At 38.2% G+C, this 22673-nt stretch overlaps 1 protein-coding gene across 7 annotated transcripts in view; it reads left to right on the forward strand.

Annotated features, from left to right (window-relative positions):
* USP34 (ubiquitin specific peptidase 34) overlaps positions 1 to 22673 on the forward strand; it is a 263416-nt gene that overhangs the window by 80098 nt on the left and 160645 nt on the right. For all 7 annotated transcript variants that reach the window (XR_010405682.1, XM_064572466.1, XM_064572467.1 and 4 more), the window contains 3 exons: positions 11895 to 11962; positions 15345 to 15537; positions 16532 to 16593. Coding sequence is in view for 6 of the 7 variants with exons in the window: in XM_064572466.1 (XP_064428536.1) it covers positions 11895 to 11962; positions 15345 to 15537; positions 16532 to 16593 (323 nt within the window). In the remaining variant the exon portion in view is untranslated. The remainder of the gene's footprint in view (positions 1 to 11894; positions 11963 to 15344; positions 15538 to 16531; positions 16594 to 22673) is intronic.

Genomic DNA, 22673 nt, shown 5'->3' on the forward strand with positions numbered 1-22673 from the left:
AACACTTTTTATTTTGATGTAGTCCCAATAGTTTATTTTTGCTTTGGTTTCCTTTGCCTCAGGAGATATATCTAGAAAAATGTTGCTCTGGCTGATGTCAGAGAAATTACTGCCTGTGCTCTCTTCTAGGATTTTTATTTATTTATTTATTTATATTTATTTATTTATTTTATTTATTTAATTTTTAAAGATTTTATTTATTTATTTGACAAAGAGAGCAAGAGAGTACAAGCAGGGGGAACAGTAGAGGGAGAGGGAGAAGCAGGCTCCCCACCAAGCAGGGAGCCTGATGCGGGGCTCGATCCTGGGACCCTGAGATCATGACCTGAGCTGAAGGCAGATGCTTAACCATCTGATCCACCCAGGTGCCCCGGATTTTTATGGTTTTAAACGGTCTTACATTTAGGTCTTTAATCCACTTTGAGTTTATTTTTTGTGTATGGTGTAAGAAAGTAGTCCAGCATGTAGCTGTCCAGTTTTCCCAACACCATTTGTTGAAGAGACTGTCTTTTTCCCCACTGTATCTTCATTCCTTCTTTGTGGAAGATTAATTGACAGTATAATTGTGGGTTTATTTCTGTTCTATTCCATTGATTTATGTGTCTGTTTCTGTGTCTGTACCATACTTTTTTTTTTTTTTTTTTAAGATTTTATTTATTTATTTTAGAGCACATGAGCGAGGGAGGAGGGGCAGAGGGAGAGGGAGATAGAGAATCCCAAGCAGGCTCTGTGCTGAGCGTGGAGCCTGACGTGGGCCCAGTCCCACGACCTCGAGATCATGACCTGAGTAGAAACCAAGCGAATGTTCAACCGACGGAGCCACCCAGGTGCCCCTAGTACCTTACTGTTTTGATTACTACTGGTTTGTAATATAACTTGAAGTTGTATTACCTGGAATTGTTTTACTTCCAGATTTGTTTTTCTTTTTCAATATTGCTTTGGCTATTCGAGGTCTTCTGTGGTTCCATACAAATTTTAGGATTGTTCTAGTTCTATGATGAATGCAGTTGGTATTTGCATCGGGATTGCATTAAATCTGTAGATTGCTTTGGGTAGTACGGACATTTTAACAATATTTGTTCTTCAAACCCATGAGTGTGTTTTCTGTTTCTTTGCATTGTCTTGAATTTCTTTCATTAGTGTTTTATAGTTTTCAGAGTATAGTAGGTCTTTCATCTCCTTGGTTAAGTGTATTCCTAGGTATTTTATTACTTTTGGTGCAGTTGTAAATGGGGTTGGTTTTCTTGATTTCTGTTTCTGCTGCTTCATTATTAGTGTTTAGAAATGCAGTGGATTTCTGTACATTGATTTTGTAATTTTTGATTTTACTGGATTCATTTATCATTTCTAGTCTTTTGGTGGAGTTTTTAGGGCACTGTATATATAGTATCATGTCATCTGCAAATAGTGAAAATTTTATTTCCTCCTTACCAATTTTTTTTAAAATTTATTTATTTGAGAGAGAGAATGAGATATAGAGAGAGAGCATGAGAGGGGGGAGGGTCAGAGGGAGAAGCAGACTCCCTGCTGAGCAGGGAGCCCGATGCGGGACTCGATCCCGGGACTCCAGGATCATGACCTGAGCTGAAGGCAGTCGCTTAACCAACTGAGCCACCCAGGCGCCCCTCCTCCTTACCAATTTCGATACCTTCTCTTCCTTTTTCTTGTCTGACTGCTGTGTCTAGGACTTCTACTACCATCTTGAACAAAAATGGTAAGAGTGAACTTCTTGTCTTGTTCTTGACGTTAGGGGAAAAGGTCTCAAGTTTTTAACCACTGAGTCTGATGTTGGCTGTGGGTTTTTCATATAAGGCCTTTATTAGGTCTTGTTCCATCTAGACCTTCTTTGTTGAGGATTTTTATCATGAATGGATGTTGTACTTTGTCACATGCTTTTTCTGCACTTATTGAAATGATCATATGGTTTTTATCCTTTCTCTTGTTGATGTGATGTGTCATGCTGATTGGCGAATATTGAGCCATCTTGCATCCTGGGAATAAATGCCACTTGATAGGTGGTGTATGGTTTTTTCTTTAATGTTTTGTTGGACTTGGTATGCTAATAATATTATTGGGGATTTTTGCATCCATATTTATAAGAGATACTGGATTCTAGTTCTCTTTTTTTTGTAGTGTCTTTTTCAGGTTTTTATATCAAGGTGATACTGTTCTGGAATAAATTTGGAAGTTTTCCTTCCTTTTCTGTTTTATGGAATAGTTTGAGAAGAATAGTTATTAATTCTTCTTTAAATGGTTGGTAGAAGTATCTGTGAAGCCATCTGGTCATGGACTTATGTTTTTTGGGAGTTTTTGATTATGGATTCAGCTTCATTGTTGGTAGTTGGTCTATTCAAATTTTCTACTTACTCCTGCTTTAGTTTTGGTAGGTTATATGTTTCTATTAATTTATCCATTTGTTCTAAGTTGTTCAATTTGTTGGCATACAGGTTTTCATAATATTCTGTTAAAATTGTTTGTATTTCTGTGGTGTTGGTTGTTATTTCTTCACTGTCATTAGTGATTTTGTTTCTTTAGGTCCTCTCTCTCTTTCTCTTTTTTTAGAAGTCATGCTAGAGGTTTATCACTTTCGTTCACCTTCTCAAAGAACCAGGTCCTGGTTTACTCTGTTCTCTTGTTTCTTTTTAGTTTGCATATCATCTGTTTCTGCTCTGATCTTTATAATTTCCTTTGTTTTCCTGGGTTTGGGTGTTATTTTCTTTTCCTAGCTCCTTTAAGTGTAAAGTTAGGTTGTTTATTTGAGATTGTTCATACTTCTTGAGGTAGGTCTATGTTGCTGTACACTTTCCTCTTTTTAAAGATTTTATTTATTTATTTGAGAGAGAGAATGAGAGAGAGCACATGAGAGGGGGGAGGGTCAGAGGGAGAAGCAGACTCCCCGCAGAGCAGGGAACCCGACGTGGGACTCGATCCCGGACTCCAGGATCATGACCTGAGCCGAAGGCAGTCGTTCAACCAACTGAGCCACCCAGGCGCCCTAGAAAATTTATTTTTAAAAAACTGCTTTTTTTAAAAGATTTTATTTATTTCAGAGAGAGAGAGCAAGACAGAGAGCGTGAGCTGGGGGAGGAGCAGAGGTAGAGAAAGAAGCAAACTCCCCGCTGAGCAGAGAGCCCAATGTGGGGCTTGATCCCGGGGCCCTGGGATCATACACTGAGCTGAAGGCGGACGCTTAACCGACTGAGCCATCCAGGCACCCCTAAGTTTTTTTGTTTTTTAAGATTTTATTTATTTGACAGGGAGAGAGAGAGAAAGAGCTTTTATTTTTAAGTAATCGCTACACTCAAAATCGGGTTTGAACCCACAACCCCAAAATTAACAGTTGCATGCTTCACAGACTGAGCCAGCTAGGTGCCCCTATACACTTCTGTCTTAGAACCACTTTTGCTGTATCCTAAAGATTTTGGACTGTTGTGTTTTCATTTTCATTTGTTTCTCTGTAATTTTTTATTTTTTCTGTGATTTTTTTTTCATTGATTCATTTATTTTAAAGATTTTATTTATTTATTGACAGAGAGAGCAAGCGAGCGTGCACAAGCAGGGGGAGCAGCAGTGGGAGAGGGAGAAGCAGGCTCTCAACTGAGCAGGGAGCTCAATGCGGGGCTTGATCCCAGGACTCTGGGATCATGACATGAGCGAAAGGCAAACGCTTAATCGACTGAGCCACCCAGGGACCGCCATTCATTATTTAGTAGCATGTTATTTAACCTCCATGTATTTGTGTGCTTTCCAGAGTTTTTCTTGTGGTTGATTTCTAGTTTCACAGCTTTGTGGTTAGAAAAGATGCATAGTATGACTTCGATTGTTTTGAACTTGTTGAGATTTGGTTTTTGGCTTAGTATGTATTTTGGAGAATGTTCCACGTTCACTTGAAAAAAATGTGCATTCTCTTTTAGGGTGGAATGTTTTGAATGTGTCTGTTAAATCTATGTCCAGTGTGTCATTCAAAGCCACTGTTCACTTGTTGATTTTCTGTTTGGATGATATGTCCATCGATGTAAGTGGAGTGTTAAAAGTCCCCTACTACTATTATATTACTATTGATTGTTTCCTTTTAGTTTATTATTAACTGTTTTATGTATTTGGGTGCTCTCATGTTGGGTGCATAAATATTTACAATTATTATATCTTCTTGTTGGATTGTCTCATTATTCTCTGGTGTCTTTGTCTCTTATTAGAATCTTTGTTTTAAAGTTTTAATTTTGTCTGATACAAATATTGCTACCTAGGCTTTCTTTGGATAACCATTTGTATTATAAATATTTCTCCATCCCCCTCACTTTTAAGATTTATTTGTTTTATTTAATTTTATTTAGTGCATGCCAGTGGGGGAGGAGCAGAGGGAGAGGGACAAGCAGACCCCATGCTTAGCTGGATCTGGGGCTCTATCCCATGACCTCGAGATTGTTATCTGAACCGAAATCAAGAGTCAGGTCCACAACCAGCTCAGCCACCCAGGCGCCCTTCCGTCCTCTCACTTTCAATCGGCTCCCTGCTCATGCTCTCTCTCACTATCTCTTTTGCTCTCTCTCAAATAAATAAATAAAATCTTAAAAAAAACAAAAACCACAAGTTAAAAAAAAAACAACCTGAGTTGAAACCAAGAGTTGGACATCCAACCGAGTGAGCCACCCAGGTGCCCTTTAAGTTTATTTTAATGGTTTTATTTTTTTAAATTTTAGATTCCATTATAGTTAACATATAATGTTATATTATTAGTTTCTGCTTAAGTTTAAATCCCTTCTTTACCTTTCTCAATGTTTTAGGTATATGGTGCCATATTTTACATCCTCTTTTTTTTTGGTAATGATTTTATTTGATAGAGAAAGCATGAGCGGGGGAAGGGGCAGAGTGAGAAGCAGACAGCCCACTGGGCAGGGAGTCCAATGTGGAGCTCAGTCCCAGGACCCCTGGATCATGACCTGAATCAAAGGCAGATACCCATCTGACTGAGTCACCTATGCTCCCCTGCTTTTACTTTTTTTTTTTTTTTAAAGGTTTTATTTATTTATTAGAGCACGAGAGTGGGAGAGGGAGAAGCAGGCTCCCTGAGCAGGGAGCCTGATGTGGAGCTCAATCCCAGGACCCTGGGATCATGACCTGAGCCGAAGGCAGACGCTTAACCGACTGAGCCACCCAGGCGCCCCTCCCCTGCTTTTACTTTTCATACTGTCACTTATGGTCTACTTTTTACTCCATGAGTCCCCTTTAATATTTCTTGTAGGTCTGGTTTAATGGTCATGAACTTCTTTAGTTTTTGAGAAACTCTTTATCTCTCGTATTCTGAATGATGGTCTTGCCTAGATAGAGTATTATTGGCTGCAGATTTTTCCCTTGAGCACTTTGAATATATCCTGACATGCCCTTCTGGTCTGCAGAGTTTCTAGTGAAAAATCTGCTCATAGCCTTATGGGGTTCCCTTGTCTGTAATGGTCTCCTCTTGCAGCTTTAAAATTTTTTTTCTTTATTGCTAGGTTTTTTTTTTTAATGTTATGTTAATCACCATACATTACATCATTAGTTTTTGATGTAGTGTTCTTTGATTCATTGTTCACGTATAACACCCAGTGCTCCATGCAATACGTGCCCTCTTTAATACCCGTCACCAGGCTAACCCATTCCCCCACCCCCTGTAGTTTTTTTTTTTTTTTTAGTTTTTTTAAAATTTTATTTATTTGAGAGAGAGAGCAAGAGCAAGGAGGAGAGGCAGAGGGAGAGGGAGAAGCAGACTCCTCACTGAGCAGGGAGCCCGACAAGGGGCTTGATCCCAAGAATCCAGGATCATGACCTGAGCTGAAGGCAGACACTCAACCGACTGAGTCACCCAGGCGTCCCTTTATTGCTTGTTTTCGGCATTTTAATTACTATGTGTCTTGGTGTAGAGCTCCTTGGATTGAATTTGGGGGGATCTCTGTGCCTCCTGGACCTGGATATCTGTTCCCTTTCCCAAATTAGGGAAATTTGCAGCTGTTATTTCTTCAAATAAATTTTCTGCCGCCATCTCTATTCTTCTGAGATCCATCTCTATAATTCAAATGTTATTATGCTTGATGGAGTCACTGAGTTCCCTACATCCATTCTCAGCTTGCACAGTTCTTTCTTCTGCTTTACTTAGCTGGGTTACTTTCCATTACTCTGTCTTCTGGGTCATTAATTCATTCCAGTGCTTCCGCTAGCCTGCTATTTTTTGCATCAAGTGTATTTGAAATTTTATTTATTGCGTTCTTGATCTCTGATTGGTTCTTTTTAATCTCTTTGTTAAGGGTTTCAGTGATGTCCTCCACTGTTATCTCAAGTCCAGTTGGTAGCTTTATGACAATTATTTTAAATTCTTTATCGGGCGTATTACTCATATCTGTTTCGCTTTGGTTTTTCTGTGGTTTGGTCCTATTCTTTCATTTGGGAGCTATTTCTCTTTCCCCTCATTTTTTCTGACCGTGTGTGTCTGTTTCTGTGTGTTTTCAAAGTCAGCTAATTATCTTGCTTTTATTGATAACAGCCTTATGAAGAAGAGGTCTTGTAGTGCCCAGCAGTGCTGTGTAGTCTGTTTCCCAGGGCCTGGCACTTCAGGAATTGTGTCCTATATGTGTTACATGTGCTTTGCTGTCGTGTCTTAGTCTCTTTTTCCTTCAGTACAGTTACCTGCAGAAATTCTCTTTGCCTGTTGTGGTGATATTTGGTCCTCATTGGGCTGGGCATGATTTAACAAGGTGTGGAATGTTTTGTTTGGGAAATGAGATTTGACCCCACAGCTACCATTGGAACTGAGGTCCTGCAGAAGGGGTTAGATCAGGAGATGTGGTGTTGGTAGGGTTTGCACTGGTATTTTGGGGTAGGGGCCCAAAGTGCTGGGACTAAGGGGAATGTGATGGAGAAGGGTAGGACCAACAAAGCAGGGGTGTGGGGTAGTGGGGGGAGCTTGGTGCAAGCAAGTTACGTAATGATTGTTGGCCCCATTGCAGGTTTCTGCAGGTGGCTGTTGTTTATGCTGGGAGCAGGGCGGGGGAGGGTGGGATAGAAATGGTGCTTGCCAGCTCCTTTGTTCCTGGAGGGGTCTCCCTGTAGTTCTTGTTTCTCTGGCTATCATCTGAGATGAAGAAATCACTCACTCCTGTCTGCTCTCAGTGTTTTTCAAACTAATAGTTCTGTGCTGTATCTGCAGGGTGGTTTTTTTATGCTGTCTCTTTAAGGGTGGGGACTCTGCTAACTGATGGCTCTTCCAGCTCTCCTTTAGCCTAGTCCACTGCCTGGATGGTCAGTAGTTTCTGTGTGTTTTCAAAGTGTTTACGACTTGATTTTGGCTCAGGTCATGATCTCAGGGTGTGAAATGGTGCTGGGCGTGGAGCCTGCTTAGGATTCTCTCTCTTCTTCTCCCTCTGCCCCTCCCCACTGCTCGCGCTCTAAAAAAAAATAAAATTCCAGGGCGCCTGGGTGGCTCAGTTGGTTGGGCGGCTGCCTTCAGCTCAGGTCATGATCCTGGAGTCCCTGGATCGAGTCCCGCATTGGGCTCCCTGCTTGGCGGGGAGTCTGCTTCTCCCTCTGACCCTCCCAACCCTCCCCCTTCTCATGTGCTCTCGCTCTCAGTCTCTCTCTCTCAAATAAATAAATAAAATCTTTAAAAAATAAAATTCCAGACTTTAAGTTCTCCTGGTTTTATGACCTCTCACTTTCAAAGGCAAATGTTGAAAGTTAGTTTTTTGCCTTTCTTTGTGCCACTCACTGGCTCCCTCCCCATTGCCATTGGCTCCCAGACCACATCTTTTTCCTTCCTACTTTTTTTTTTTTTAAGATTTTATTTATTTATTTGACAGAGAGAGACACAGCAAGAGAGGGAACACAAGCAGGGGGAGTGGGAGAGGGAGAAGCAGGCTTCCCGCAGAGCAGGGAGCCCGATGTGGGGCTCAATCCCAGGACCCTGGGATCATGACCTGAGCTGAAGGCAGACGCTTAATGACTGAGCCACCCAGGCGCCCCTTCCTTCCTACTTTGATGTGTATCTTTCCTACCTTTATTTGTGAGTTTGTTCTGGAAGTGTGTGGGTTGTTTTCTGGGTTATTTTCGCTGATGTGTTACCTAGTTGTGTCAGTGGGACTAGGTGAGTTTCTGTCTTCCCAGCCTCCTCCAAGGTGTTACATGTCTTTATTAGATTTCTCATAGACATATATTTTTTGGAACTGTGCTAAGGAGAACATTTTCTTTAAAGATTTTATTTATTTGAGAGAGGGCGAGAGGAGGGGAGAGGCAGAGGGAGAGGCATACTCCCTGCTGAGCCGGGAGCCTGACACGAAGCTCAATCCCAGAACTCTGGGATCATGACTTGAGCGAAAGGCAAACGCTTAACCGACTGAGCCACCCAGGCGCCCCGAGAACAGTTTTTTAAAAGATTTTATTCATTGGGGCGCCTGGGTGGCTCAGTCGTTAAGCGTTTGCCTTCAGCTCAGGTCATGATCTCAGGGTCCTGGGATCGAGCCCCGTGTCGGGCTCCCTGCTCGGCGGGAGGCCTGCTTCTCCCTCTCCCACTCCCACTCCCCCTGCTTGTAGTCCCTCTCTCGCTATGTCTCTCTCTGTCAAATAAATAAAATCTTAAAAAAAAAAAGGGATTTTATTCATTTATTTGTGACAGAGAGAAAGAGAGAATGAAAGAACGGGGAGGAGGTTCAGAGGGAGAGGGATAGGCAGCTCCGCCCCCTGCTCAGCAGGGAGCCTGATGTGGGGCTTGGATCCCAGGACTCCAGGATTAGGACCTGAGCTGAAGTCAGATGCTTAATCGACTGAACCACCCAGGCACTCCTTAAGGAGAGTATTTTTGAAAATTTATTATTTATTCCTAGTAATAAAATATGTACATATATAATATAGTTTGTGTATGTTTTTGCATATGTGTGTGTATTAATTATTCATATTAACTTTATAAGCACCAGTCTTGCCAAACCTGTTAATTCTCGAAACATTTATATGAAAGGTAGTATGGATTTTCTGTTCACATAATCACATTATCTCAGAGTAATAATATTTTTAATTGCAATATAATTGACATACAATGTTACATTAGTTTGAGGTGTATAATATAGTCCTTTGACAAGTCCATATGTTATGCTATTCCCACCACAAGTGTAGCTGCCATCTGTCATTGTGATACAACCCCGTTATAACATGATTGACGATATTCCCTATGCTGTACCTTTTATCCTTGTGACTTACTCATTCGATAAGTGAAAGCCTGTATTTCCTACTCCTCTTACCCCATTTTGTCCATCACCCCATTCCCCTCCCCTTTGGCAACCACCAGTTCTCTGTACTTATGGGTCTGTTTCTGTTTTTTGTTAGTTGGTTTGTTTTGATACTTAGATTCCAACGTGTTAGTGAAATCATGAGGTATTTTTCTTCTTCTGTCTTATGTCACTTAGCGTAATACTCTGTAGGTCCATTCATGTTGTTGCTTATGGGAAGATACCATTCTTCTTAATGGCTGAGTAATAGTTTACTGTGTATGCATGTATATGTATGTATAATTAATTTTTTGAGGAACCTCCATACTACTTTCCACAGTGGCTGCACCAGTTTACATTCCCACCATCATGCATGAGGTTTCATTTTTTTCCCCACCCTCACCAACACTTAATTGATCTTTTTGATTCTTGCCATTCTGACAAGTATAAGGTGATAACTCATTGTGGTTTTGATTTGCATTTCCCTGGGATTAGTGATGTTGAGCATCTTTTCATGTGTCTGTTGGCCATCTGTATGTCTTTGGAAAATGTCTATTCGGGCCCTCTGCCCATTTTTAATCAGATTATTTTTTGTGTTGTATAAATTCTTTATATATTTTGGATATTAACCCTTTGTCACGTGTGTCATTTGCAAATATCTTCTTCCATTCAGTAGGTTGCCTTTTAGTTTTGGTTTCCTTTGCTTTGCAAAAGCCTCTCAGATATTTTGGTGTAATCAGAATAGTTTTTTTTTGCTTTTTTTTTTTTTTTTTTGGTCTGAGGAAACATATCTAGAAAAATGTTGCTGAGGATGATGTTCAAAAGGTTATTGCCTATGTTTTTTTTTGAGGAGTTTTATGGTTTTAGATCTCACATTTAGATCTTTAATCCATTTTGAATTTATTTGTGTGTATGGTGTGAGAAAGTGGCCCAGTGTCATTCTTCTGCATGTGGCTGTCCAGTTGTCACAAAACCATCTATTGAAGAGACTTGTTTTTTCCTCACTGTATATTCTTCCTGCTTTTATTGTGGATTAATTGACCATATAGTCATGGGTTAAAAATTCTGGATTCTCTGTTCTCTTTCATTGATCTATGTGTCTGTTTTTGTGCCAGTACTATATTGTTTTGATTACTAGAGTTTTGTAATATAACTTGAAGTCTGGAATTGTGATGCCGCCAGCTTTCCTTTTCTTTTTAAAGATATTTATGGCTATTTGGGGTCTTTTGTGGCTCCATACAAATTTTAGAATTATTTGTTCTAGTTCTGTGAAAAATGCTGTTGTTATTTAGATAGGGATTGTATTGGATCTGTCAATTGCTTATGGCCATTTCTACGGTATTAATTCATTCTTCCAGTCCATGAACATGGAATCTTTTTTATTTGTGTCATCTTCAATTTCTTTCATCAGTGTTTCATAGTTTTCAGAGTACAGGTCTTTCACTTCCTTGGTTAAGTTTATTCCTAAGTATTTTTTATTTCTGGTGCAATTACAAATGGAATTTTTTAAAAAAATTTTTTTCTGCTACTTTGTTAAGTAATACTGGTTTTAATGCTTCATTTTTAGTGTTACGACTTTTATTTAGTTTCCTTTGTACTATCTAGGACCTTCTTAAATCAATTTGAATTAAAGGCGTTCTTGTTTTATTTCTAGTCTTAGAAGGAAAAGTTTTAACATTAAACCATTAGTATAGTGTTTGCTATAAAACTTACCATAGGTATTTTTGATTAGAGTGAAGCCATATATTCTTTATTTCCAAATTTGTTTTTGTGTCCCTTGCCTTTGGTAAGGCTTAGTATTACAGCTTGTTGTTTGATAATTTGTTTAGGATTTTTATTCTTATCTGATACACCATTATTTATGAGAAAACTATATAAAGTAAGCATATTTTGAAATGGGTTGGAATATCATGGAGAAAAAATTATATCTTCGATTGGGGTACTTTTACAGTAAGAATTTAATTCAGTAAATTATTGATACTGCAATCTAGAAAATATATTGCCTTTAGATGGATATTGAAATGACTAGAAATCACAGGTAATTTGGTATTTTTATTTATTTATTTATTTATTTATTTATTTATTTTTAAAGATTTTATTTATTTATTTGAGAGAGAGAGAGTGAGAGCACATGAAAGGGGGGAGGGTCAGAGGGAGAAGCAGACTCCCTGCCGAGCAGGGAGCCCGATGCCGGACTTGATCCCGGGACTCCAGGATCATGACCCGAGCTGAAGGCAGTCGCTTAACCAACTGAGCCACCCAGGTGCCCTAATTTGGTATTTTTTAGAAGCAAGGATGGGATTTTTTTATTAAAAACTAAGATGGCTTATTGAAAAGGTAATATAGTACTATGGTATTTGTGTTGCTATCATACAAAGAGGTATAGAGTATCATGCTGTAAGATGATATTACCTGGAGAGGTAGGTAGTACTCTCTTTTCAGCAAGAAGGTAACATTCTTTAGATTGATTTTATGTATGTTTCAAAAATATATATAGGTTACTTACCTGATATGTGTGTAATCCTTTTTTTAGTTTATCCTTTTTAAAATATGTAAAATATATGTAGTTTTAAAACCAACAAAATATTAAACGTTCTTGTTTGTAGTTATGGTGATGTGTATTTCACATAATCATTATACATTAATGTCATATTTGTTTCTTTATAGATTAGAATATGGCTACATATCCCTGCTGTCATGCAGCACATTATCCCTTTTAGGACCTATGTTATTAGGTAAGTTTATAAAATCTTTTCCTCTTGATTAACAATGTAATACATTTAAATAGTTTATAACATAGTGTAGAATTATGTTGTTTGAAAGTCCCTTGTACTCGTATCCTGTACAGAAAATTTTAATTGACAGTTTGGTGTATAATATTTTTTATGCTCATGTAGGCTCATATTTAATGTTTACTTTTAAGCAATTTATGTTGGGCTTTTTTTTTTTAATTAATTAATTTATTTGAGTGAGAGAGAATGAGAGATAGCACGAGAGGTAAGAGGGTCAGAGGGAGAAGCAGACTCCCTGCTGAGCAGGGAGCCCGATGTGGGACTCGATCCCAGGACTCCAGGATCATGACCTGAGCCGAAGGCAGTCGCTTAACCAACTGAGCCACCCAGGCACCCCATGTTGGGCCTTTTTTAAAAATATTTTTTTATTTTTAAGTAATACCTACACCCAGCATTGGGCTCAAACTCAAAACCACTACCTAGATCAAGAGTTGGGGGCACCTGGGTGGCTCAGTCGTTAAGCGTCTGCCTTCGGCTCAGGTCATGATCCCAGGGTCCTGGGATCGAGCCCCACATCAGGCTCCCTACTCTGCAGGAAGCCTACTTCTCACTCTCCCACTCCCCCTGCTTGTGTTCCCTCTCTCGCTGTCTCTCTCTCTGTCAAATAAAATCTTTAAAAAAAAAAAAGAGTTGTATGCTCCACCAACTAACTGAGCCAGCCAGATTCTCCTGGACCTTTTTTTTTTTTTTTTCTTTTACATGAATATATAGAGGTTAACAGTGGTTACATGGTATCCCACCATACACAGTCAACAAAGATATACAAAGATATTATGTTCTAGGCATTGGGGATATAGCAGAGAAGAAAAAATTCTCTTTTTGTGCAGTCTCTGTATCAAATAAGTAGATGATACAGTTCATCAGGAAGTCGTAAGTATTACAGAGAAAAGTTGCAGCAAAGGTGAATTGAGAGTTTTAGAGGATGGGTCACAATTTTAAATATGGGGTTATAGAAGGCCCAATTGAGGAGGAGGTGACATTTAAGTCTCAGTCTAAGAAGGAAACCTAAGAGTATGGAGAAAGAATTGTATTGATTAGAGTTGGAGTGTGAACTGTTGGGAGTTCTAAGATTGTACTTTTTGGCAATTTTTATGAGTTCTTTATACTTTTTCTCACTCATTTGCAAATATTTGAGTGCCTATTGTCCCATTATATTTGAGTTTTTGGAGAAGGTGTCACAAAAAGAAACAGAGTGATGAATCCTATGCAAGTAAGTAATGTGATAGAGGGGGAATATGAGGTCTTTCTGAAAGGTGGCATCTCAAGATCGTGAATCAGCTAATCAGATGATAATTGGAAGAACATATTCTAGGTAGAAGGAACATAGGATGTAAGCTTTGAAGTTGGAAAGAATATGACATTAAAGAAAGTAGAAGCAGACTGTTGTGGAATATAATGTGTAAGGGGAAATAATTATGATAATGAGGTTGGATAAGCAAGGGCAGGTTATTCAGGACCTTAAAACCATTATAAAGAGCTTGGATTTAATTTTACCAAAGGGAATCTATTGAATGATTTTCAGCAGGTGAGTCATGATGATTTTTAGAGGATCACTTTGGCTTTTAAGTGGATCATAAACTGTAGGATTGTTGGAGTAGAAGTTGGGAGACCCAACTGACAGGTTAGTGCAGTAGTTCTGGAAAGGAACGATGGTATGATGGTTACTGGTAAAAGGATTGTTGATGGTGATTTTGAAAATTGAATTGATGTAAATGAAAATAAAAGGGACAAGACTGGTGATTCGGGGATTTAAAGGGGTAAGCATCATCACTTAAGCTCCCCACCTCAGTTTCTCTTTTGTGCTGTATCGTTATCTGAGATGTGAAAGACTGGGAGAACTTCAAAACTTAATTTTGAGATGCCTGTGGGACATTTAAGTTGCACTGTTGAATTGGGAGTATAAGCATATAATTAAGAACAGTATCATTTTTTTTTCTTTTTTTTTTTTTTTAGATTTTATTTATTTATTGGTCAGAGAGAGAGAGCGAGAGAGAGAACACAAGCAGGGGGAGTGGAGAGGGAGAAGCAGCAGGCTTCCCGCAGAGCAGGGAGCCTGATGCGGGGCTCGATCCCAGGACCCTGGGATCATGACCTGAGCCGAAGGCAGATGCTTAACGACTGAGCCACCCAGGCGCCCCAAGAACAGTATCATTAATTGAGAAATAGATGATACCTCTTGATGGGAAGAGTGGCAAAGTTGTATTGCAAAGACCTCTGTGTAAAGTGATAGGAGTAGTTTGGAAAGGAATGATGGTATGATGGTTACTGGTAAAAGGATTGTTTATGATGATTTTGAAAATTGAATTGATAAGTGAAAATAAAAGGGACAAGACTGGTGATTCTGGGATTTAAACAGCCTGACCTGAGCTGAAGGCAACGCTTAACCGACTGAGCCACCCAGAAACCCTGCAAATAATTTTTTAAATAGAAATATGTATTACTGTCTTGGGAATGAGATGGGGAGGAAGACCTGGTATCCATGAGTCTGTATTCTTGCATAATAGTAATTTGCTAGAGCTAAGTAGTTAGCTGAATCCTTTAGAATGGATATGCTTTTTCTGGTTTACCAAGGTCTCCATGAACTTTTACATGAATCCTTTACAAACCTTGAGGTTTACTGATGTTGAAAGGTTGGATAAAGGAGGAGGAACTAATCAAATAGAATAGGCAGGACCTGGGCACCTGGGTGGCTCAGTCGGTTGAGCGACTGCCTTCGGCTCAGGTCATGATACCCGAGTCCTGGGATCGAGTCCCGCATCGGGCTCCTTGCTGGGCGGGGAGTCTGCTTCTCCCTCTGCCCCTCCCCCCTCTCATGTGCTCTCTCTCTCTCATTCTCTCTCTGTCAAATAATAAATAAAATCTTAAAAAAAAAAAAAAAAGAATAGGCAGGACCTGAGGAAAACCAGGGGTTTGTGATGTCTGGAAGCCAAATAAGAATAATTTTTAAGATGTACACATTTTAAAGAGTTTTGGCTGTGTGGGGAGTAGAATGTACTTTATATATGAAAGCAGCAGGAGCTGTGTACATGACAGGTAGGAGAATAAAAAACCTCACTGGAGGTGCAGAAATTCAATGTTAAATGACTTGGCTCTTGGCAGTTTCTGATTCAAGTTCGACTAAGCGAAGGACACAGTGCCTCAGGTCACAATCTTTGAAGCATCACTTAGAAATAATTTAAATTGGGAATGTTAATCCTAGGATGTCAGGTTCTACTTTACTAAACATTTTGGAGGTATGGAGCAAACGAGTATTATTGAATTATTGAAGGGTCTTTAGGAATATTTTGCAAGTTTTTATGTATGTTTTATTTCTGAATCATTTAAGGTATTTATGCAAGCTCTCTGATCAGGAGTTAAGACAGAGTGCAGCTCGAAACATGGCTGACTTAATGTGGAGCACAGTGAAAGAACCATTGGATACAACATTATGCTTTGATAAAGAAAGCCTAGATCTTGCATTTAAGTACTTCATGTCACCGACTTTGACTATGAGGTTGGCTGGACTAAGTCAGATAACGGTAAGCTATATTTATTTATTTTGAGTCATTTTTTATTTTCCTTCTACACTGTCATCATCATCATCATCATCATACCTGCTATTTATGGAGCACTTATGTGAGGCATTGTGCTAAGTGTTTTACATGTGTTACTTTGTATGGTCCTGATAAATAATTTCAGTATTTTCCTTATTTTTTTAAGATTTTTAAAAATTCATTTATTTTGAGAGAGAGAGAGAAGGAGCACAAGTCGAGGGGGCTGAGCAGAGGGAGAAGCAGGCTCCTCACTGAGCAGGGAGCCGATGGGGGCTTGATCCCAGGACGCTGGGATTATGAACTGAGCCAAAGGCAACGCTTAACCGACTGAGCCACCCAGAAACCCTGCAAATAATTTTTTAAATAGAAATATGTATTGCTGTCTTGGAATGAGATGGGGAGGAAGACCTGGTATCCATGAGTCTGTATTCTTGCATAATCGTAATTTGCTAGAGCTAAGTAGTTAGCTGAATCCTTTAGAATGGATATGCTTTTTCTGGTTTACCAAGGTCTCTATGAACTTTACTCCTTTGTAGTGTTATTCTTGGAGTAACTAGATTTTCCACAGGTATTGGACTTTGTAAATATAGAGAATACTTGTTGACATTTTTCTAAAGTAAATCTTAAATGAATTTATTGAAGAATCCTTTCCTTAAATTTTATGTCTGTGGTGACATACACTTGCTTGCATTAGATTTTTGTATTTTTCCCTTATTTAGCTTTGTTTTCTTGTTTTTTTCTCATGTATTTAGTGGAATAAAGCATGAGTATTACTGATAGTATGAAATTATTTATTTTAATATGGTGAAATAACCAGACTAATTGGTAAGTGTGTGTGAAATTCTTATTGTCTTATATTTTACAATTTTGATCTGCTTATTGATTTTATATATATCAAACCATGTTTCTTGACAGTTGGTAACATACCAGAAAAAATTTGTAAAAAAAAACCACTTTAATTTCTTTTCTCTAATTATAGAATCAACTTCACACCTTCAATGATGTATGCAATAATGAATCCTTGGTATCAGACACAGAAACGTAAGTAGGAACATTAATTTATACATAAGTGTACCATTTTATTGTGCAGCAGCTTATATGGTAGATAATAATTGTGACTATTAGGTTTGAAGTGTTTACTAGAAATTCTTTGCCTTGTGGCTTCATTTGTATAGTCTTGAATAAGCTTTCAGAACAGTATGTTGAAACATTTGTTTTTTAGAAGGTATACCAGCACATAGTATTAGTGTCACAACATGCAGAAGGGGGGTACTATTTATAAGGGAAAATTTAATAGTGAAGAGCATGGTATTGATCGTTTTCAGAAAGCACTCTTGATGCCGATAATGTGAAGACCTCATTTAACATATTTTATAGGGAAAAAACAAGTTAGTGATAGTCATGTTTAGAAAGAAGTAGTTGTTATAGCTTAGGGCTTTTCAGTATCTTAGAAATATTTATTTATTCCAGTATTCCATTTAGGTATTTGTCCATATAGAAATCCATTTTTAAATCTAATTTGGGTAGTAATATCTTCTGCTTGAACAGAGTTCTATAGTTTTAAGGTGTTAGAAAATTCATAATTATATGAATGAGTCATATTTTTTCTTTACTCTAACTTTTGTGCATTGATTTTAGTTCTGCCCTGTGGAGTTAATCTCAGTTGAACCCAACCCTTCATGAATTTGAAAGCCAAAGATGGTGTCTCTTTACTCTTTTTCGTCTCCAGGCTAATGACTTCTTATTCTTCCAATGTATGTTATGGTGTTTAGATTTATTACCAGACCATTCTTTCATCTCTGGCAACATTCTTTGTTCGTGATCCCCTTAAAATATGTTGCCTAGAATTGGTCATAGCTTTATAAATTCTGGGTCATACTAGGAGTGCTATTTCCCACTGTCGGGACATTACATAGACTATATCCAGTATGTAAAACTACATCTCTGGATTTTCCTTTTAATCCTTTTAGTGCTGCCTCCTCCATAAGACTGCCTAAGAGAATGTTAAATTTGCCAATGCAGTAATCTCCGCCCCTCCTCCCACTTCTGCGCATTCTCTCTCTCTCCTTCTCAAAAATAAATAAAATCTCTAAAAACAAAGTATAAGGAATATACATTCTAAAGACATAATAAAGAAAAGAGGGAGGAGAGTCAAAATTTTGAGGAATAGTCGGTAGAAGTAGTTCAAATTGGGAAAGAAGAGCGTTTTTACAATGTGAGAAACTTGGAGCAAACAAAAAATGTTGTAAGTATTGTTGCAACATACGAATTGTGTCTCTCCTTTTTAGCAGTTTTATTAAGGTATAGGTACTGTACCTATCATAAAATTCATCTGTTTTTATAGTGAGTTTTAGGAAATTGACAGGGTTATGCGAAAATCATCACAGTCCAGTTTTAGAACATTTCCATCACTTCAGAAAGATCCCCTTTACCAATTTGTAGTCAGTTCCTAGTGTTAGTCCCACTAATATACTTTCTCTCAATAGATTTACCCATTTTGGACATTTCATATGGATGGAATTATGATAGTCATCTTTTTCATTTAGTTTCTTCCAGTTATTTCACTATACTGTTTTTCTTTTTTAAAGATTTTATTTATTTATTTGACAGAGAGAGACACAGCGAGAGAGGGAACACAAGAGGGGGAGTGGGAGAGGGAGAAGCAGGCTTTCTGTGGAACAGGGAGCCCGATGCGGGGCTTGATCCCAGAACCCTGGGATCATGACCTGAGCCAAAGGCAGATGCTTAACAACCAAGCCACCCAGGTGCCCCACTATACTGTTTTTCTTGAGGCTCATTGTGGAGTGAATTAGTACTTCATTCCTTCTTATTGCAGAATTGTATTACATTATGTAGATACAACATTTTGTTTTTCCATTTACCAGTTGTTGGCTATTGTGATTATTTCCAGTCTTTGGTTAGTATGAATAATGCTCCTTTATTATTTTAGGGATTTATTTATTTTTAGAGAGCTCATGCTCCCATGTGACAGGGGAGGGGCAGAGGGAAAGAATCTCAGGCAGATGCCTCACGGAGGATAGAGCCTGAGGTGAGGCCTGATCTTTTGACCCTGAGATCATGACCTGAGCCTAAATCAAGAGTTGGACACTTAACTGACGAGCACCCAGGTGTCTGTCCACTGAATAATGGTCCTTTAAACATTTGTGTACCTTTTTATGGGAATATGTTTTCATTTCTCTTGGTAAATAGGAGTATGATGGCTGGTTTGTATACTCATTTTATGTCTCACTTTTTAAAAAATATCGTCAAAATGTTTTCCAGCATAGCTGCATCATTTTACATTCCTACTAGTAATATATGAGGGATCCAGTTTCTCCCCATTCTCAGCAGCACTTGTTATTATCTGTGTTTTTGATTATAGCTATGCTAGTGGGTATAAAGTAGTATTTCATTATGACTTTAATTTGCATTTCCCTAATTAATGATGTTGAACATCTTTTTATATGGTTATGTGCCGTTCTATTTTGTGGGTTTTTTTTTTTTTTTGGTGAATTGTTTATGCATTATTTTGCCCAGTGTTTTTTTTTTTTTTTTAAGATTTTATTTTTATTTATTTGAGACAGAGAGAATGAGAGACAGCATGAGAGGGAGGAGGGTCAGAGGGAGAAGCAGACTCCCCGCCGAGCAGGGAGCCCGATGCGGGACTCGATCCCGGGACTCCAGGATCATGATCTGAGCCGAAGGCAGTCGCTTAACCAAATGAGCCACCCAGGCGCCCGATTTTTTTGCCCAGTTTTTAATTGAATTGTCTTTTTTATGGACTAGCATAAGATCTCTACTACAGAATGTTCATGGATGCTTAAGAAGACTATTTTAGCTTTCCTCCCACCTTTCTGTGTTGCCATAATGATGCACATGAATGTTCTGGCAGTTGCTCTCAGGAATATTAACAATGCCGAAAAGAGAGGCAGATGCCAGGTTCTAATTAGGCCATGCTCCAAAGTCATCTTCTGGTTCTAACTGTGATGATGAAGCAGGTTTACATTGGTAAATTTTGAAATCATTGATAAGCACAGAGTTGGTAAAATTGTTTTGAACCTCACAGGCAGGTTAAACCAAGTGTGGAGTGATCAGCTCTAGATTTGATATACAAGTCAGAGATCTAGAAAAATAGCAGAATAATCTGTTCCTGTCCTGCCGGTTTGGTTTCATTGTGCTGACAACCTCAGCTGGCATCGTGGATCATGAAGAAGCAAAATGAAAACACTCAGGAGGGAAAACCCTGGGGTTCTTTTTCTAAGGATGTGTAATACGTATGTGCAAATAACATGCCTCAGTGGACTCTTGCACTTTTTTTTTTTTTTTTGCTGTTGTATGGAGTATTGTATATAGATGTCTATTAGGTCTAATGAGTTTGTAGGATTGTTTGCCTTCTGTATTCTTGTTGATTTTCTGCCTAGTTCTGTTATTAAGGGTAGGTTATTGAAGTCTCCAATTCCATTTAATCCTCCTCATTTTGTGTATTCCATATTTGTGAATTTGCCTGTTTGCTGCAGTTTATTTCTAACCCCCAAATTAATACTTAATGCTGTTTCATTGATCATTTGTGGACATGCACAGAGCAGTAAAAAATCTCTCAACATGCACATTCCCAATTAAAGTCAAACAAGGTGATGCTCTGCCTTCTTGTTTTAGTGCTGGTACAGAGGTGACCAGAGGTTGGAAATGGGAGCAGGCAGTGCATTGTAGTGCAAGAAGCTTCCGTTCTGAGGTCATTTGAGTAGAAAGTGAATCCCAACTCTAGGTTAGTGGGACAGCCTCAGCCACGTCACCTAAATACTTGTGAATCTCATTTTGTAAGACAGAGAAAAAGGAAGATAAAGTTGTTTTTTAGGACTTAAGAAGAAAGTGTTTAGTATTAGCTAATTTAGTGCAGCAACTTTATAGAACTGTCATGAGCAACAAAACTGACTGTATTGTCTTTATTTCCCTTCAATTGTGTGTATGTGTGTGTGTGTGTGTGTATAATGGAATACTATTCAAACATAAAAAAGAATGAAATCTTGCATTCATGACAACATGGATTGACTTTGAGGACATTACAGTAAGTGAGATAAGTCACCCAGAGAAAGACAAATATTGTAGGAACTCATAGGTGGGCTTGAAAAACAACAACAAATCCAAGCTTCTAGTGATTGTCAGAGGTGGGGGTGGGGAGTGAGTGAAATGGGTGAAAGGGCTCAAAAGGTGTAAACTTCTAGTTAAAAAATAAGTCGGGGTTGTAATGTATAGCATGTAAACTATAGTTAGTAATACTGTACTGCATATTTGGAAGTTTCTAAGAGATTAGATCTTAAAGGTTCTTATTATCACAAGGAAAAAAAATTTTTGTAACTGCACGGTAATGGATGTTAACTAGAGTTAGTGTGGTGATCATTTCATAATATATACAGATATCGATCATTGTTGTACACCTGAAGCTAATAAAATGTTATATGTCACGTCTCTGATGGCATTTTTATGTAAGGGGTAAAAACCTCCCTTTGCAACACCCTTACTGAAATGGGAGCTTCAAGATACATTTTAGTTCTGTGAAATATATGTCTTTAAATTAGTTTCGCATATGGGCTGTAGAACAAATCGTGTACCTAGATCATACAAGATTTGTGTTTAATCAAACCTGCAGTCTTCCAATCAAAGGCAAATGGCAAGTCACATTCTTGTACTGAGTCATGCTTCTAAAGAGAACCCACTTTAGGATGCAGTTGATGATAATGATACGTTCTTTTTACACATTAAAGCAGCAGGTGAGAATAATTTGAAAAAGGATTCAAGGGTTCAGTATTAGCTGATTTAGTGCAGTGGCTTTATATAGTATAACTGACAGGGAGAGTAGCAAGAATTGGCTGTATTGTTTGTCTTTTTCTCCCTTCAGGTTCTATTGCTTTTTGTTTCATGTATTTTGGGACTTTTTTTTTTTTTTTAGGTCCATATATATTTATAGTTGTTATGTTAATGATAATTTCATCTTTTTATCAGTATAAAATGTCCCATTTTGTCTCTTTGAAACATTTTTTGGCTTAAAGGTCATTTTTTCTGATGTTAGTATAGCCATTGCAACTTCATTGTTTTCATGGTATATCTTTTTCTATTCTTATTGTTTTTCCCATTCTCGTATTTTCAACCTGTTTGTGTTTTTAGATCTAAAGTCTTTCATTTATTTATTTATATTTTTTTAAGTCTTTTTTTTTTTTAAAGATTTTATTTATTTATTTGACAGAGACACAGCAAGAGAGGGAACACAAGCAGAGGGGGTGGGAGAGGGAGAAGCAGGCTTCCCGCTGAGCAGGGAGCCCGATGCAGGGCTCGATCCCAGGATCCTGGGATCATGACCTGAGCCGAAGGCGGTAGCTTAACCAACTGAGCCACCCAGGCGCTTCCATCTCTGTGTTTTGGAGTATTTAATCCATTTACTCTTAATGTCATTCTGTATTTGGATTTACGTCTTCCATTTTGCTTTTGGTTTTCTATATGCCACCTTTTTTGTTTTTCTGTTTCTCTACTGTTTTTATCCTAGTATACCATTTTAATCCCATTGATTTTTTTTTAATATCTGAAAAATTATTTTCTCAGTGACTACATTATAGGTTACAGAATGCATCTTAGTTGCTTAGTCTTTACTTCAGATTAATAATGGAATTTTAGTAAAATGTGGAAATATTGTTCCAGTATAGCTCTACTCCTTTGTTTCTGATAAGAAGCCAGCTATTAAACTTACTGTGGTTCCCTTGTATACACATTTCATTTTCTCTTTCTGATCTCAAGATTTTGCTCTTCATCTTTGGCTTTTAACAATTTAATGATGAGTCTAGCTGTGTATCTCCTTGTATATATATCTTAGTTGGAGTTTGTTGTGATTTTCGGATGTGTAGTTGAATTTTTTTTTTTTTTAATCAGAGTGGGACATTTTGGCCATAATTTCTGGGGGTGTTTTGTCTCTTTGTTTTTCTCTGCCCACTCCTTCTGGGAGTCCACTTATATGTATGTTTCCAGAGCCCTGAATAGTTGTGATTGATAAAGTTGTTCAGTTCTATCCTTGGCTAAGTTATAGTTACAACTCTGTATTATTAGAAGAGTCCGTGGGTTTCCTTATAATATCC

This window comes from Mirounga angustirostris, unplaced genomic scaffold (genome assembly GCF_029215605.1).
Source record: "Mirounga angustirostris isolate CCGP_5_RB_7025 unplaced genomic scaffold, mMirAng1.0.hap1 SCAF_10, whole genome shotgun sequence".
Lineage (NCBI taxonomy): Eukaryota > Metazoa > Chordata > Mammalia > Carnivora > Phocidae > Mirounga > Mirounga angustirostris.